This window comes from Marmota flaviventris, chromosome 11, assembly GCF_047511675.1.
Source record: "Marmota flaviventris isolate mMarFla1 chromosome 11, mMarFla1.hap1, whole genome shotgun sequence".
In the NCBI taxonomy this organism is placed as follows: domain Eukaryota; kingdom Metazoa; phylum Chordata; class Mammalia; order Rodentia; family Sciuridae; genus Marmota; species Marmota flaviventris.
Genome location: NC_092508.1, coordinates 62,345,397 through 62,363,283, shown reverse-complemented (window position 1 = coordinate 62,363,283; position 17,887 = coordinate 62,345,397). Strand labels below are relative to the sequence as shown.

Genomic DNA, 17,887 nt, shown 5'->3' with positions numbered 1-17,887 from the left:
TCCCAGATTACACTGTTCTCAATTTGCTTCCTCTGAGCTTTTGCTCATACTGTTTTTAAAAAAAAAAGTGAACTCAGTAAGCCCAAAGGAAGCAAACTGGTAGCACAGGATGATGTCTCCACAAAATAGCTGCTCTCCTATTCCAAGTATGAGCATCAAGTTTCAGCTGGGAACTTTGAGATGTGGAGAATCTCTGGTCCCACCCCATACATATGGAGTCAAAATATGCACTTTCACAAGTTCCAAGGTGATCCATTTGTGCCTGAAAGCTTGAGAAGCACTGGATGGGTGCAATTTCTTACCCTTGCCGACATTTTCAAATGAGTCATCATCAAACAAAACACCCAAGTTTGGCAGTTCTGGGGTGCCCACAGGATGTGAACAATTCAAAACAAGGGTTTTTTCACCTGCTTTCCTGTTCATGGGATGATAACCCTTGTCTGCTTACCTATTGCAGCAATGTGATTGATCACCTAAGCCAAGTAAGAAAGAGCAGTGGACTTAAGGGCAGGGACTTGTGCAAGGCACTCACCAACTGTGGGGCTACAATAAGCAATAACTTCTTTAGAGCTCACTTTCCTAATCTAAAAGCCACCTCAGCATTATTTTGGAAGATATATGAATACATGTAAAAATTATAATTACTTACATTTAGGATTTACTTTATCACATTTTTAACTAGAATTTTTAAAACAATATCACACTAAACACTTTTTTATTTTTTTATTCACAAGTTACACTACATTTGTTTTTATTTTTTATTATTATTATTAATTTGAAACAGGGTTTCACTAAGTTGCTGAGGCTGGCCTTAAACTTGTGATCCTCCTGCCTCAGCATCCAAGGTCACTGGGATTACAGGTGTGCACCACCACGTCCAGCTCTACATTACATCTTTTATATAAGAATAGACTCCTCATTGAAGTACAAATTATATTTTTTTAATTTTTATTTATTTGAAAAACGTCCAGAGTGAATAGATCAGCAACAGTCACTTATAGATTTCAAAAAACTAATAAAAATTTCCAGAGTGAATAGATCAGCAACAGTCACTTATAGATTTCAAAAAACTAATGGCAAAATTAATTTCCATATCAACGTTGTGGCCATGGGACAAGGGTAAGATAGAAACTGATGTAAATTGAACATCTTCCTTAAAGGGAGTGAAACTATTATTAATACCATGGATTCTCTTATTCAGTTATACCGATTACAAATGATTTGAGCCCAGCCCTGGATCTATCATTAAGCATAGTTCTTTTCTTTGATAGGCTGAAATCAACACAAAGCATCAAAAAGAGCTTAGCCTGGTCCTTCCCCACTTACGGCAGCCAGCTTCATCTGTGTCGTCTGAACAGTCCCCGGTACCATCACACCTCCAGGCTTCAGGGATACAGTGCCCATTTCCACAGCGAAAATACCCACTGTTGCATTCTATAATACCCAAGAAACAGAAGATTCACATCGGTTACACATCCACTTTTTTACATACTGCCGTACTAGTGTCTGTTGTATTCTGCTGCCTTTCCTATCCTCTACTATCCCCCCTCCCCTCCCCTCCCCCCCATCTTCTCTCTCAGTTTTAAAATAAAATTTAAAGCCTCAGACATTTTATTAAAGAAATACAAATTTTTGATAAAAATGAAAAATTATTCAACTTATTAGTAACCAAAGAAATGCAAAACATTTTTTTTAATTAGGAAACACTTTTATAGTGATAATATTAAAAAAATTTCCTTGGAGGTCTGTAGAAAGGTCATTTTCATAATACAGTTGATTAGAGCGTACCCTGAAGTGACCAATTTGACAAAGTGCATCCTGTTTTTAAAAAATGTTCTTTTTTTTACCTTAGTAATTTTTTTTCTAAGTATTTTTTTCTCAGGACCTAACCAGAGAATTAGACAAATATTTATGTAAATATAAAGACTTTTATCACATTATTTATAATAAAAAAAAATTTCAAGCCTCCTACTATGAATTTTTGAAAATGGTTATGAGAATTTCTAATTATTTTTGGAGAAATATTTACAATGTAATGTAAACAAAGACAAGGATGCAAAATTTTACCTCTAACAAAGTCACATACAGAAAAAAGAAAAATGTCAAAAAAGATCAAAATGTTACCAGTGGTTATCTCCGGTTGATAACATCATGTTTAACTTTTGATCTGCTTGACTGTGCTTTTTTGAGTTTCTCACCTTACATTTTTCAAATCATACATAGCAAGTTACAGCACTTCATCCTTAAATTCAGATCAATATTCTGGCTTTTTTTTTTTTAATGAATTTGTAAATTGCCAAGTCTGTAAGCTCATTTCTTCAAATGAATACTTTGTTTAAAGGCAAAAAAAAATTCTGCAGCCAACTATAAGTGCACAAGCTTAGCACCAAAGGTTATCTCGTCCCCAAGTGGCAATAGTATCCCCTACTGACATTAGAAAGAGAACATGACTTAAACAAATTAATTTCATTCAGCAAATATATCCTGCAATTTCCCTGGGTCTCTCCAGGGAACTAATTTGGCAATTGGAAATCCTCCAAGCTTCCCCAAATATCTGGCCAGTGAACTTCCCAAGCATTATGTGCCAAGTACAAAATTTTTTTTAAAGAAAACAGCCAACAACCAGCCCAACTTGGAGAAGACTCAAAATTATTCTTTCACAAACCCAAGGGATAGGGAGTAATTTTCAGAGTTGGAAGAATAATTTTATTTTCCCCCTGTACTGAAGCAATCATGCTAAATTACCCATTTCAATTTTTAGCTAATTAACCCCAAATTAGGTAAATATACACATCAATTACATATTCCCAGAATAAATAAACAATGTGTTATCCTGACTTGGGTAAATGCAGGCATATCAACAACAGGACATAAACATAGTTAAGTGATCTATTCCTAGGGAATATGGGCTACTTTGTTCATGGAATGTTCAAATCTGATTGTCTGGTAGTGACATCCTGATTTATAATGTATGCTGCAAATGGTCAGAAACTTCCCTTGGCTAAATGGTGGTACCGAGTGGTACAGAAGCACGTACACCCAAATACCTTCTATAGACTAATGCATGATGGTGGTTGGTGGTGCAGGTCTGGGGTTGGTGGTGCAGGTCTCTTATCAACTACCTTTAAAACACAACAACCTCCCTTGCAAAAATGCCCCTAAGGAATGTACAAATTCACTCTGGAATCCCAGAACTTCTCATTGGATTTTGTTCTACAAAGCAATATTTCCATGGGAGATTAGAGGCTTTAGAGGTTTAGCTATTAACACAACATATATTAAGTCATTTTTACCAATTAGGTCTATTGTTAGTAATCCAACATAATATATTTGTAAGTTCAGTACATTTGTCTCTTCTTAGTATCTAATCAGTTCTGATTGAAAAATTATAACTGTAAAGGATAGTCCACATACAGAGTTTCATATTGCTGTGGGAAAAAGAAAAGTACTATCTCAGAAATTGAGTATATAAAAGAAAGTTCCCAGAATGATACATTGCCTGTTTTGAAAATACATATTAATACTATTTCTTGAGCAACTTTTATCACAAGTCAAATTGGAAAGTTTTTTGTTGCTTGTTTTTAGCTCAAATACCAGGTTAAATACATCATGAAAAGAATACAAAATAGGGACCCAAAAGTTTTTTTGTTTTGGTTTGGTTTGGTTTTTCAGAACACTAAAAGGCCAATTTTCTAAAATCATACATATAAAAATTGAAACTGATGGGAAATATTGCAATCAGGTAAGTCTTTATAGGCAGTGATTTTCACAGCTGAGCTCACAATCACTCCATTATCTAAAGTAATAGATCACATCCAATTTACTCAATGTATCAACAGATCCATGATAATTCATTTGTCAAATTCACCTTTTCAATGGTAACTTCCATGCCTGTTAGAACTCCCAAATGACTATTGTTTGAAAATCTCTCTCCAGAAAAAACAAACAGATGCTTTATCACTGCTGGGTGGCCTCTCAGCAACCATCCAAAATGTTTCACTGGTGTCAGAAGCCTGTCATTCATTTTATTATAAAGGGAATATACGTTGTTTAAAAATAAACTGCTAATAAAAAGGCCTGGATTAGACTTGATAACAATTTCAGGTGTCCCTGGTTTCAGTGGGTTGGTACATACTTTATTTCCTTAGTATATTGTTTTAAATAAGTAGCCCTTACTCACAAGCCCTACCAGGGGCTTATAACAGCCTTATGAGATAGATGCCATTATTATGAACATTTTACAGATAAAGAAATTGAGGCACAGAGCAGTCAGTAAATTTCCCAGCTGCAAAGCAAATACGTGCAAAATAAGGATTTGAACCTGACAGCCCTATGTTCTAGGACCTAGGCACATTGCTCTCTATGTTCCCTTTCACAAAAAAAAAAAAAAAAACTAAACTCAAAATCAAACATAAAAATCCAATTTTTTTTCCTTCCCCAAACTTTGAGTTCATTTATTGTACTGATGTAGAATTCACAGTGCTTACATTCTTTGGTTGGAGGAGAAAGAGTTGTCTAATTTGCAGCTAACATTGCACTAAAATATCCTTGGGCTTCAGAAAATTTGCAACAATCAAAAGCAACAAAGAGAAATAAGACCTTTGTCACTTCAGGAAAACTGATATCAGAAATAAGGACAGATTTGTTTCCCAAGCTTATAGAGCCCAAAGATATTAAAATACCCAAAAAAAAAAAAACAAGAGTAATCCTTTCTTTATAAATAGCCATGTCCCAAGCTTCCTGGTCCAAGTGTTAGACTAAGAATGTGTTAAGATAAAATATTAGAGTCACAGATAGTGCCCAGAGGAGGGAAGGAGTCATTTGTTTGTTTTTAAGGGCAGGGAACAGTCCTGGATCCAGAAGACCTCTTCTTGTATCATCCACAGTGTCTAGCCCAGAGCTGGGCACACGTGGGATTGTGAATGTGTGTTCATCAGCAGTGAAGATTCCTCTTTGTAAAATTCAATCTATTGAGACACTTACACATCAAAGACATATAAAACCATCTTAGCAAACAGTGAGACTTAAAAGTGAATTTATGATCTTAAATCCATAGAAAGAAAAATGGAATCTGGAATAATCTGAAATAAAAGGAATATGCAAAAAGTTTATAATAAAGAAAGAAACACTGAATCACATTAGTAAGTTTCATTTCTTATCCCTCCTTTACAACAGTTTATTTTCCCTTCCATGAATTCTCTTCTGAAAAGAGAAAAGCAAGTGGTAGTCAATGGAACATTGTCCAGAGTTAACAGAGTAGGGTAATTTCTATGGCAAATCCTATTTTTCTGCTAGATCCTCTTAACCAGTCCTTCCGAATACTTGGTCCACTGGAGGGGTACATGAGTTCTTTTTTAAAAACGTGGACAACTAGTTCATATCTTAATAGTCCTACCTGCAATGAACTCAAAGAAACAAATTTAAGAAGAGAGCTCTTGGGCTGGGGTTGTAGCTCAGTGGTAGAGCACATGCCTCTCATGCGTGAGGCACTGGATTCGATCCTCAGCACCACATAAAAATAAATAAATAAAAATATTATGTCCATCTATACTAATTTTTTTTAATTTTAAAAATAAAAATAAAAAGCTCTTAATTGACCCATAATTTTCACTTCACTTTTTCTGTACTTAATTTTCTTTACTTTGGACATACTTCTGATATTTACAAGGTGGGTGACACCTACAATTCCCACACACATTACTCATATAAATAAGGCCAATCCTCTTTTGAAGATTTAGGGTCACCTGCTAATTTCCAAAACTTTACACTGTAACCACGACAACCGAGGGTAACAAATTACATGGAAGACCCTGCCCTGCCTAATGTCATTGATGGAACCGTCAAGAATTCAGTTAATGGAACTGAAATAAGAGCATGCGGAGCAAGCCAACTTCCTACTGTCTTCCTTGGTACATTCTGGCTGCCTGAGTTTCCTAATTAGATCACCAAATAGGTGATCTGAAATTCTTTAGTTCTGTTAGATCAATTGCTTTTTTTTTCCAAATTATTGTTTTAGAACCCTCCATAGAGTTTACAAGTTTACTGGGGACAAAAGTAATACACATTATAAATTCCATACCCACACAAAAATAGCTGGTATTTATTGAGCACCTGCCATGTGTCCCATAATATACAAAGCTTTATATACACCCACTGGTTCCTCTTAAAACTGTATGAAAAGATTTATTCTTACTTAATAGAAGGGAAACTAAGCCTCAGTGACATTAACCAATTTCCCTAGGGTCACAAAGGTGAAAATGTCAAAGTCCAATTTAGACCCAGGACTGTGTGTTCCAGAGCTGCTGCTTCTCATCATCCCACTTCCTACAAAACAAATGCCATCTTATGTTCACCCAGAACTTGCCAGCAATTTATTTTAAGTAGATTGTCTGGCTCATCCTCAGAACAACCCTGTGAGAGAGTATCAGTAGCCCCACTTCACAGATGAGGATACTGAGGCTTGACCAATCTCACAGCTGTTAAGTGGTGGAGTGGGGATTCACACCCAGGCAATCTGACTCAAAGCTATGCTATAAGGCAGTGGACAACAGAGATAATAAAAACCAACTGACCTTGGTGGGAGCCTGGGTAACACACAAGTGGAAGTGATCAGGGAAGTCTTTGAGAACAGACTACCCTGGATGTTTATGAATAAGCAGCATTTGGGCAGGTAAAGATGGGAACCAAGTTTATATGGGGTTGAAACAACTTAAGGAAAGCCCAGCACAGGTGAAGGGTAATGAGCAGGCCTCCATGCCCAAGCAGAGGGAGGATCTCCGGGAGTGCGGACAGTAAGGATAAGAAGATGGATCAAGACAGTGCCTTGATTGTCAAGCTAAAGAATGACAACAGCAAATGGGATGATCATTCATGCCAGTAACTGTGTTAAACCGAGGGTCACTCTGGGGACATAACCCACAACTAGCAGGCAGACTCTGGCCATAAGAAGGGCTTAGAGTTCCACTATGCTCCCCAGAATTTCACCTACCATGGGCCAGTGAGCAAGCTGGTGGGCAGTTGATGTAGCCCTTCCAGTTGCCCCGGACCTAAACCAAAGCAGCTCCACTTGTATCTTGCATTTTGCCAAAGGTTCCACAGGATATCACCACCAATAGCCAGGTGACTTTAACCCTTCATCCTCTCCAAGTTGAATGTGACTGAGCATCCAGCCCACAGAATTCGGTCAGCTGTCAAGACAGTCAGCTCATCTCAAAACTTACTATCTTAGCTGAGTAATTAAAATATAGTGCCTTTTGGTGACCAAAAGTCAGCAGAATAATGGGACATGCTATTCAAGTAGCCTCTCAATGCTGAGATGAGGAATGGAAGTGACCACCTGCCATAACCAGCCTACTCTTCTCCATTTCCATCTAACTACTAGTTCTCCCCTTCCTGTCTCTCACATCCCATTTATTTTTCATTAAGTCTCTCTGGCCCTTGCAGTCAGGCTGACCATCAGCACTACAGAGCATTATAAACAAAGCCACACTTCTCAGGGGTTCTTGAGAGGTCGCTGGGGGCATTTGGGATGAGGCAGTTAACTCATCTTGCAGAACTGTCCTGAGCAAGGCAGGATCCACAGCATTCCTGGCCCCCACCTGTGGAATGCCAGCAGTGCCCTCCCACCCCCAGTCACTGTGACAACAAAAAACACTCTCATGCACATCTAAACACCCCTTCAGGGTGGCAGTACCACGCCAGTGGAGACCAACTCAGAACCTCTAAGCAGCTTGGACATTCAGAGCTCAAAATGTCTTAACCCACATAAAAGAGATCATCTAAGAAAACCTCTATAATAAATTCTTCCCTTCTAAAGATAATAAAATTTCTTAAGCAGCAATCCCACTCCTTCCTACTCATCAATAAAAGGACCTGGGATTGGGCAATATCATGCCGCAGCTGCTGGTACCAGCAACTTGAAATTAACTCCCCTGGGAGTGTGATAAAGAATCTAATTCCAGGGAGGCTTGCTTCTCCTTGGAACATCCACTCTGTGTTCACAGGCTTACCAGTTCAAGGGGTGGGGGGTGGGGATGCGGATGGGGAGGGGGGATGAGTCAAACATCTAAAATCCTCTAAATTCACTGATTGGGTTAAAGCTCTTGTAACCCAATCATTTCTCCTCTGAATTTTCTTGCATTATCCCACACATAGCTTTTGGGGGACACCTCACATCCAAACCATAACTCTCAAAAAAAAATAAATAAATAAAAATAAAAAAATAATGAACAATCACTTACATGCCCAAAACATTCAAAAGAATCTCCAAGATTTTACCAATAACTTTCAGCAATGAAAACTTGCTACCAGTTAGTACCAACCAAAGAGCTGCATCTGTGTTTATATTGTGTTCTGTTATATACTCTGAATAATTCGTGTAGGGCTTTCTCTATCATCACTGATGAGGGGCTTCCCTTTGCATAGAAGAAAATTAAACTCAAGACCTTCCTCTCCCCAGCACTGACCCCTATAGGAACTAACTGGCCATTTACATCTTTAATGGCAAAAAAGCTACACTTATAGCATGTTGAAAAGAACACTATCTATACAGCAGAAAACTTAAGTTAGTCTGTCCAGACAGGTAAATAAGAATCCAATGAATCAAACTACTTAAGAAAAGTAAAATGCCTTCCACACTTAATAATTTAACACAACTGCACAAAAATTATAAATAGCACAGGGCATGGTGGTACACACCTGTAATCCCAGTGACTAGTGAGCCTGAGGCAGGTGGATCACAAGTTCGAGACCAGCCTCAGCAACTTAGAGTCCTTAAGCAATTTAGCAAGACCTGTTTCAGCTCAATGGTAAAGTTATCTCTGATTTCAATTCCCAGTCCAAAAAAAAAAAAAAAGATAGATAGCTCCCACTGAAAAGCTGCTTTTCAATCCCAATCACACAAAGGATTCCTATACCCCTGATTACAGCAATGTTAATATTGGAAAATGAGTGAATGGAATCAAACACTAAAAAAGAAAATGGGTACATGAGAAATAAATGACTACAGTCATCTCCAGGCAGGGAGCCTCCCTACTCAAAAGTTTTAAGATAGACCAGCTCTTAAACACAGCCTGGATGGACAACATCAAACCAGAGCTTTCCTGATTTATTCAGGTCCAAGTGTTGAGCCCTAAGTGAGGCTGACATGGATGTGGTAAGTACAGTTATTTCAATCATCTTAACAATCAGGTTAGATCACCACACTATCAAGTAAACAATGGTTTCATACTGCAAGTTGTGACAATAGGGGTAAGAGAAGAAACCGACTGCCAACTAGTGGAAATGTCATTCTCTAGAGTCACAGGCTATCTTGTTTATAACCACTGAACAGATCTTCTTGACTGGATCAAATAATCACCTTGCTATATTCCTTCTCTCTGACTCCATCTATTTAGTTCTTAACCATCACAATGGTTACAACAACAAGCTCTAAAAACATGAAAAGAGAGAGAAGACACACACACAAAAAAAGGAGAAAGGCGGGAGGGAGAAGAGAGATGTCAAGGTCAGTAATCAGTGTGCAAACACTAAATTTAATTTAATTAAACAATAAATTTAATGTGCCTTAAACCTCTCATCCTTATTTAGCTATGGCCCAAATTCAGACTAGGCTGGTATGTAATTGCTAAATGGGTTTATAAGTCACAAATTACATTCTCAGAACTAAATTCCTGATCATTTTAAATGTGTATATTTCAGAAAGTAGAAATAATACATATATTTTTTTTGATGCAATCAATGCTTCAACAACTCTGCTGACAATTCAAATTTGGAATGTTGATGTTTAACCAGGCACAGTGGCATACCCCTGTAATCCCAGCTACTCAGGAGGCTAAGGCAGGAGGATGGCAAGTTCAAGGCTAGCCTGAGCAACTTGGCAAGACCTTGTCTCAAAAAGTATGTGTGTGTGTGTGTGTGTGTGTGTGTTAAAGGATTGGGTATGTAGTTCAGTGTTAGTGGGCCCCAGGGTTTAATCCCCAGTACTGCAGGTGGGGAATGTTGATGATTATGGTGGAGCTCACTGTATTATTATTTACCCAAACATTGAACTTCGACAACAGTTCATTTGTTAGATGAATAGTGAGGTACATGTACATGCATGACTGGACCTTGACAATTTAGCTAAGGGCATGTCTGACTTATGTCAACAAAATAAGAACTTTCTTCAATTGTCAAGAAGTATTGCACAGCAAGAGTGCCAAAAAGATATGTTTAGTAGTTTTTTTTTTTTCTTGCGCTAGGGTTGTGGCTCAGTGGCAGAGCTCTTGCTTCACATATGTGAGGCACTGGGTTCAATCCTCAGCACCACATAAAAAGAAGTAAACAAAATAAAGATACTGTTTAAAAAAAAAAAAAAAGTCTTTTTTTACCAGGCACAGTGACACACACCTGTAAATCCAGCAGCTTGGGGGGGACTGAGGCAGGAGGATTATGAGTTCAAAGCCAGCTTCGGCAAATAAAATACAAAATAGGGCTGGGGATGTGGCTCAGTGGTTGAGCGCCCCTAAGTTCAATCCCTGGTACACAAAAATAAAAAATAAGTATTTTCTTGGGCAATAAGTACCAGAATTAATATTAATGGGGCTGGGGTTATAGCTTAGTGGTAAAGCACTTGCCTTGCTCATGTGAGGCACTGGGTTTGATCCTTAGCATCACATAAAAATAAATGAACAAATAAAATAAAAGTTTTTAAAAAAGACTAAGTAACCAAAAGAAGGCTGACAGGTGACAGGAGTTTATTATGAATCTACCATGAACAGAGCATTATTGGTAAGTGTAATCTAAAGGCAAGAATGAATGTGTCTATATTCCCAGTGCATCAAATATTCAGTAAATTGTGAATATTTGATGCAATATAATATATAGGTGAAGTCAAAATGACTTCCAGAAAACTATAAGAGATCTAGATAATTTGTAGATTTTTAATAATGGATCATGCTGTTACTGTTTCTTTCAATTTAATCAACTGTTCAACAACCATCTTCAAAGCTGTCCCTCAGGAGAAGACAGAAGGACTCTTAGAAGTCAACCAGATAGTGTGCTCGCCTGGCATGCGTGCGGCCCGGTTTCGATCCTCAGCACCACATACAAACAAAGATGTTGTGTCCACCGAAAACTAAAAAATATTTAAAACTAAAAAATATCTCTCTAAAAAAAAAAAAAAAGTCAACCAGACACTTTGAAGTCAAGCAGACACTTTGTGGCACATGCCTGTAATCCCAGCAGCACAGAAGGCTGAGGCAGGAGGATCATGAGTTCAAAGCCAGCCTCAGCAAAAGTGAGGTGCTAAGCAACTCAGTGAGACCCTGTCTCTAAATAAAATACAAAACAGAGTTGAGGATGTTAACCAGACATCATTGGAAGCCTAATTCTTTGCTCATTCAATTAAGGTAGAACCCTCACGTGATAAAGCACTATTCTGGAGAATACAGAGTATACTGTATTCAAAACAAAAAAGCTAAAATAACATGCATAAATCAAAGTTTTTAATTTTTATTATAAACAATTTCTAATAAGCATAATCATAATTTTTCTTTCTTTTTGGTGGTACTTGGAATTGAACCCAGGGCCTTGCACATGCTATGAAAGTGCTCTATCACTAAGGCACACCCCCAATCCTAATAATGATTTTAATTTCATAAACAAAGGTAAAGATGATTTTTTAAATTTGTGAATCCATAACAGCAGTTATGTTATTTGCAAAGACTCTTGTGGTAGAATGATACTAAACTTCCTATGTCTCCTCTACTAAGTTGATTATAACAGAGCAAAAAAAAAAAAACTTCAGAACTTGTCTCAGCAGCAGCTTATCTGTTGCACCAGGAGTCTGTTGGCCGTAGACTGTTTTGCCTGGGCTCAAACAGCATTTATAGGTCTCCAAATCATTTCCAGGCTCTATAAATGTCATCGCATTATGTTATAATGTGATTGTGATGACTCACAACAGCTCAATGGCTTGTTGACACAGAATCAACAACATTACATTGTCACCAACTGATAGCCATGTATGATGAACTGGGGTTCAGCTTTCTGCCCATATATGGTGAAGCCATGATGTGTCAATATCACTAGTTGCTTAAATAAAATTTCAAGTCTATCTGCAATGATTGACAGACAAAAAGATTTTCAAAGATAGAGTGCATTTCCTAGAACTTTGCCTATTCTCTGTTTTAAGTATCCTGGGTAATGAAAGTACAAATCTATTGTCACTCATAAATTTTTAACCATATAGTAAAATAGAATCTTGGAATTTTAATGCTGGAGAAAATAAATGTTTTCAGTAAAAAACTATACCAGAAAGTACACGTGATAAAATCTCTATCAACTGACATAAATAATTAAAACAATGTTTTTTTAATGAAATTATGGGATTTTCTCTGTATTACCCATTTTTAAAAAAAGAAAATAAATTAATGCTAGATATTTTGTCAAAAATTGAATTTTTAATAGCTATCATTGCAGTATTGAATTAGTCAATGAATGAATGATCTAATATTCAAAATATGGGGCCTTAAGAATTATAATAATTAAACAAAATTTAAATTAAAGTCTAAGAACTTCAGGTTTTTTTTCAATAAGGGCTAAAATAAGAAGATACCAATGGGAGAAAAAATATTAGACAGGCCAGGTATGGTGGCACATACATGTAATCCCAGTGACTCAAGAGGCTGAGGCAGAAGGATCACAAGTTAGAAGCCAGCCTTAGCAACTCAGCAAAATTGTGTCAAGATAAAAAATAAAAAGATCTGGGGATATAGCTCAGTGGTAGAGCACTTATCTAACATTTGTGAGGCCTTAGGTTCGATTCCTAGTATCACCAAAAAAAAAAAAAAAATCTAGCCTAAGAGCCAAAGATCCATGAATTTCTCTCTTATTTTTTTTATTTATTTTTATTTGTTCTAATTAGTTATGTACATGAAAGTAGAATGCATTTTGATTCATTGTACACAATTTCAGCACAACTTTTCATTTCTCTAGTTGTACAGGATGTAGTGTCCCACCATACTGCAGTCATACATAGACTGTACCTAGAATAATGATGTTCATTTCTTCTACCATCTTTCCTGCCCCCTTGTCCCCTCTCCTTGCCTCCCTCCCCTTTGCTCAATCACAGTTCCTCCATTTTTCCCCTGCCCTACCCCCGTTATAGAGCAAATCCACTTATCAGAGAGAACATTCGGCCTTTGGTTTTTCAGAGACCCATGAATTTCAATCCTGACTCTCAAAGCACTGACTTTGTTCCCACACCATTCCAAACTATAAGTTCCCTGAGGGCAGGAACTATTTGTCTTATCCATCAATTCAATAAATATTTGTTGCTTAAATGATGTAGCTTGACGAACTTGGGTTTAAAATGATATGCAGTTTTCTCACCTAAAAAATTTCTTACCTGCCAGCCCAGCATGGTGGGCCACAACTGTAATCCAGACAAGTCAGGAGGCTGAGGTAGGAGGATCAAGGTCAGCCTGGGTAACTTACTGAGGCCCTATGCAATTTAAGCAAGACCCTATCTCAAAAAAAAAGATTAAAATAAAAAGGGCTAACTGATGATGTAGCTCAGTCATCAAGTGTCTCTGTGTTCAACCCCAGTCCCCTGACCCCCCAAAAGTTTCTGACCTGCAAAAGCATGTTATAATGAGTATTAAAGAAAAGCATGTTATAATGAGTATTAAAGAAGCTCCCATCGATGACCAGCACAATGTCTGAGCACAGCCTCCCTCCCAGGCTCTCTCTCCTATCCCTCATCTAACTCTAACAGTCCAAAGAGTTGTTTCCCTGCTGTCTAATCAAGATAAAACTTTGAAAACCTGAGCCACCTAGCTTGGCAGGAAGCTCAGAGGCAAGAGTGAGGAAGTTGATGGTCGCCTTACCTGCTCCCATAGACAAAGAATCATGGGCCCAGTCTTGGGTCAAGTACAAGATTGAATATCATTTCTTCCAGGACATACATGTCTAGCTAAATCCAAAACCAATCCTATCACCAATTTCCTATTTTCTTATTTACATATCTTTCTATTTTCTCAAAATGCACATTTTTATGATTTTTGTCTATTTTATATCAGGTGATTCTCAGGAGTTTTATGTGAAATATTGTCAGTATATAATTTTGACAACTCCCAATATTGATAAATATAAAGGTTTCCCAAGAGTAGACCTTCAACAATTAAACTGTACATTAAACTTGAACATGGCTATCTTTCTATAGTCACAAAAGGATTTCTGTTGACCTCAGTTTTTACCTCAGTATAAGGTACAGAATTAAGAACAAAGATTAATTCAGGAAGTAGGGCCCAGTGTGGCATGCCTGTAATCCCAGCGGCTCAAGAGGCTGAGGCAGGAGGATTGTAAGTTTGAGGCCACCCTCACCAACTTAGTGAGACCCTGTCTCAAAATAAAAAATAAAAAGGACTGGGGATATAGCCTGGATTCAGGTTCATACTTAGCAGGAGTAGAGGGAAATCAGGATCTTAATCTCTATCTAGGAAAAATATTTTTCAACTAAAATAATTTTTATATATTATTTTATGTCCTTATAATACATTCAAAGGAAGATTTTTATCATCCTAAATCATTATCTTATTTGTGGTTGAATAAGAATAAACCTAGGCTGGGCATGGTGGTCCACACCTGTAATCCCAGCAGCTCAGGAGGCTGAGGCAGGAGGATAATAAGTTCAGAGCCATCCTCAGCAATTTAATCAGGCCCTAAACAACTCAGGGAAACCTCATCTCTAAATAAAATACAAAAAATGGCTCAGTGGTTAAGTGCCCTGGGTTCAATCCCAGTATCAAAAACTAAATAAAAATAAAAATGAACCTAGACATCCAACACCTCCAAAGGAGGAATGAAATATGTCTTTGCCCCGACCCCACCCCTTAACACTGAGCCCTTATCACCCTCCTAAGTATTCACTGCACAGAGTGAGCCTCCAACCCACTTAACCCAGCTAACATCTGGAGGCTCTGGTAAACCACTAACTAGTGGCTCTTTGGGAGGTAGAAGAACAGTGGTCAGGAAATGGCTGCCTTGCCCAGTTTGGCTGTCCAGGTTGGCAAGCCAGGTCAACCAGCCCATCTCCCCCCAGGAACCAAGGAGCTGGGGTAAGCAGGTCCCCAGAAGGCCATCCTCATTGTTTACTGTGACACTTCCCTAGAGCGCTGGGTAAAGTTACAAAGAGGAAAAAGCAACTTAAACTTAAAAGGCTCTTCTGATAGTCCAGGAATGAGGCGATTAGAGCCTTATCTGGTCAAAGGATCCCACCTCAGCTTCATTTCCCCCACCCCCTCTAAAAAAATCCCTTCCTTCTCATTCCTTTAATGTGGCCAGAGTTTCCATGGCTCTCCACCCTGACCCCAAAAATCTGTTCCCAAGTGAACTTATCATGGAAAGGCTTAGTGATTTTTAAAGCCTTCTCTGGGTATTTGCATTTTCTAAAGAAAATAGGAAACCCTCAAGGGGATGAATTTTGTAATTGTGGCACTTTAGGCATCTAACACCCAAATGCCTTCTCTCTGTATTTTCCTTCTTCCATTTCTGTTTGATTGAGCAGATTTCAGGGGCACAGTGTATCTTATCAGGGTTCCTAACATCATACCATATAGGCTGCGGTATGTGTACAAGGCCATCTCTGCTGATTACAGAAACCTAGTCATCAGTAAGACAGCATTTTTCCATTTTAAAAGCACAGGCCAGTTAAAATAAAATCAAAGAGCTTCCTGGGACAATATGGTGACATTTCTGGATCAGTGTAATATGTTTTAGATTAATCCAGGCTGAAGAAAAAGGCCCTAGGAAATATTGCAAAACCAACAACTCCCAGGAACTCAAGAGAATCTACCAACAAAAGAATATGATGCATTAAAACACTGCCATTTGGGTTCCTTTGTAAACTGAAAGCCTTTCCTGTACTATTTGTAACTCAAGGAGTTCCTTCCACTAGAAACAAGATTCCCAGTTGCACCCAATGGACTACATATGTACGTGTACGTGTACCACAAGCACGTGGACACACTCAAGCCTGACAGTGCCCAGAAGTCTACCAGATCAAGGAAAGGACTTGATACACATTCATAAAGCTGTGCTGTAGAGCATCATCGCTCAACCATGAGTTTGTTTGCCATCGCTGGATTAAGTCATGAACTGGACCCCTTATTGGTTCAACTACTGCTGCATATGGAATCATTATAACTTCAAGTATAGGAGTCTGTATTTGCCTTCTTCCACTCTGCCTAGCATATCTAAAAGTCACCCACTCATCCACATAAGGCCAAGAGGCAAAGTGTGCATTACTAGATAGCTACACACTACTGACAGAGTGATGTGAAGTTACAGTGGGGCAAGGAAAGGGGAAAGCAACAACCACTCAGAAGCCAAGTAACTCTCCAAGTCCCTGTCATCGTGTACCCTGGGCTCAAACCCCAACCCCACCTCTGGACTCTGGAGGTCATGTCAATGTCTGTGCCTCAGTTTCCTCAACTGAAAATGGTGATAATAACATTCACAGGAGGATAGAGAGAAGAATGGCCTGGAGCTTCAAGTAGTGTTCAGCAAATGCTGGCTCTCCTTACTAGTCTTAATTAGGCAAGTGTTTTCTGATCCTTTAGACTCTACATATTGTCTCCCTTTGACTCTATAAGGTTTTTTTTTTCCAGTTTCATATATATTTGCTTATACACTATAGCAATTTCATATTTATAATCTGCAACAAAGTTGGAGAATCTTTTAAAATTAATCTAATTATGATAGCTTATTCTCCCATAAAAACTGATTTAACACAGAAATTTGAGTATCAAGTTATTACTAAATTATCATTTTTATTTTAATCATATTCTCCTTAACTAAACATTTCTTGTATCTCAGGTTCATACAAAACAATATAGTTGTGCCCAAAATAAAACCAAATTAGAAAAATGGAACTTAATTCACAAAACCAGGGAGGTTTTCAAGCCCATATCTATTACATATATCAAAAATATATCATCTACTCAGTGGAATAAAGTAATTCTTTGCTAGATTATTTCTACTATTGATAATAGCTCTGAATTTTGTTGGTGTTGGTTATTTGTGTGTGGGTTGGGGGTGTTGTTTGTTTTTCTTGTGATGTCTCCAACATGCTAGGTGAGTGCTCTACCACTAAGCTATATCCCAGCCCTTTTCTTTTTGTTTTAAGACAGGGTCTTGCCAAGTTGCCCAGGCTGGCCCTAAGCTTTCAATCCTCCTGCTGCAGCTTCCTGAGTCACTGGGATTACAGACATGTACCACCACAGCCAGTGGGAAATTGTCTCTGACCTGATGACATTTTTTTTTTAAAAATCAAGCATGGAGGAAATATAGAACTTACATCTCACAAAAGGAAAAATACTGAGTTTTTCAAAGTTTAGACTGCTAATAGTATTGCCACCACATCAACTATTGAACGAAAGTGATTCTGACATGAATAAAACAGAGAATGAGCTATATTTCTCACATCAAAATCACAGATTCGGGGATGTAATCGTATGATATATATATATATATATATATATATATATATATATATATATATATATACTGTAAAGGTCAAAGGTCAAGAAAGATCTTAAAGTCAAATCCAGCATTTCGGAGAGTAGATAGATTCTACATGCCTATAATTTCCTTCCTATGACTTGGAGTCATTCAGAATAAGTTTTATCATTCTTCCATATAACAGTTCCTCAAATACTTCAAGAGAGCTAGCCCTTGTTCTCATTCTTCTCTTCTTCTAAAGAAACGTCCCCAGTTTTCACATGATTCCCCCCATAACACTGTTTCCAATTCTCCCATCATCCTTGTTTCTCTCCTCCAAACTCTTCAAATTTTCCATGCCTTTCCCAAAATGTGATATTAAAAGCTGGATTAAAGATGCCCA

At 37.8% G+C, this 17,887-nt stretch overlaps 1 protein-coding gene across 1 annotated transcript in view; it reads right to left on the bottom strand.

Moving 5' to 3' along the window:
• The window catches only part of Lrp2 (LDL receptor related protein 2), a 192,545-nt gene that overhangs the window by 155,237 nt on the left and 19,421 nt on the right, over positions 1-17,887 (bottom strand). The window contains exons 3-4 of the mRNA XM_071619302.1: positions 6,935-6,963; positions 1,327-1,434 (exon numbers count right to left, since the gene is read on the bottom strand). Coding sequence (XP_071475403.1) covers positions 1,327-1,434; positions 6,935-6,963 — 137 coding nt within the window. The remainder of the gene's footprint in view (positions 1-1,326; positions 1,435-6,934; positions 6,964-17,887) is intronic.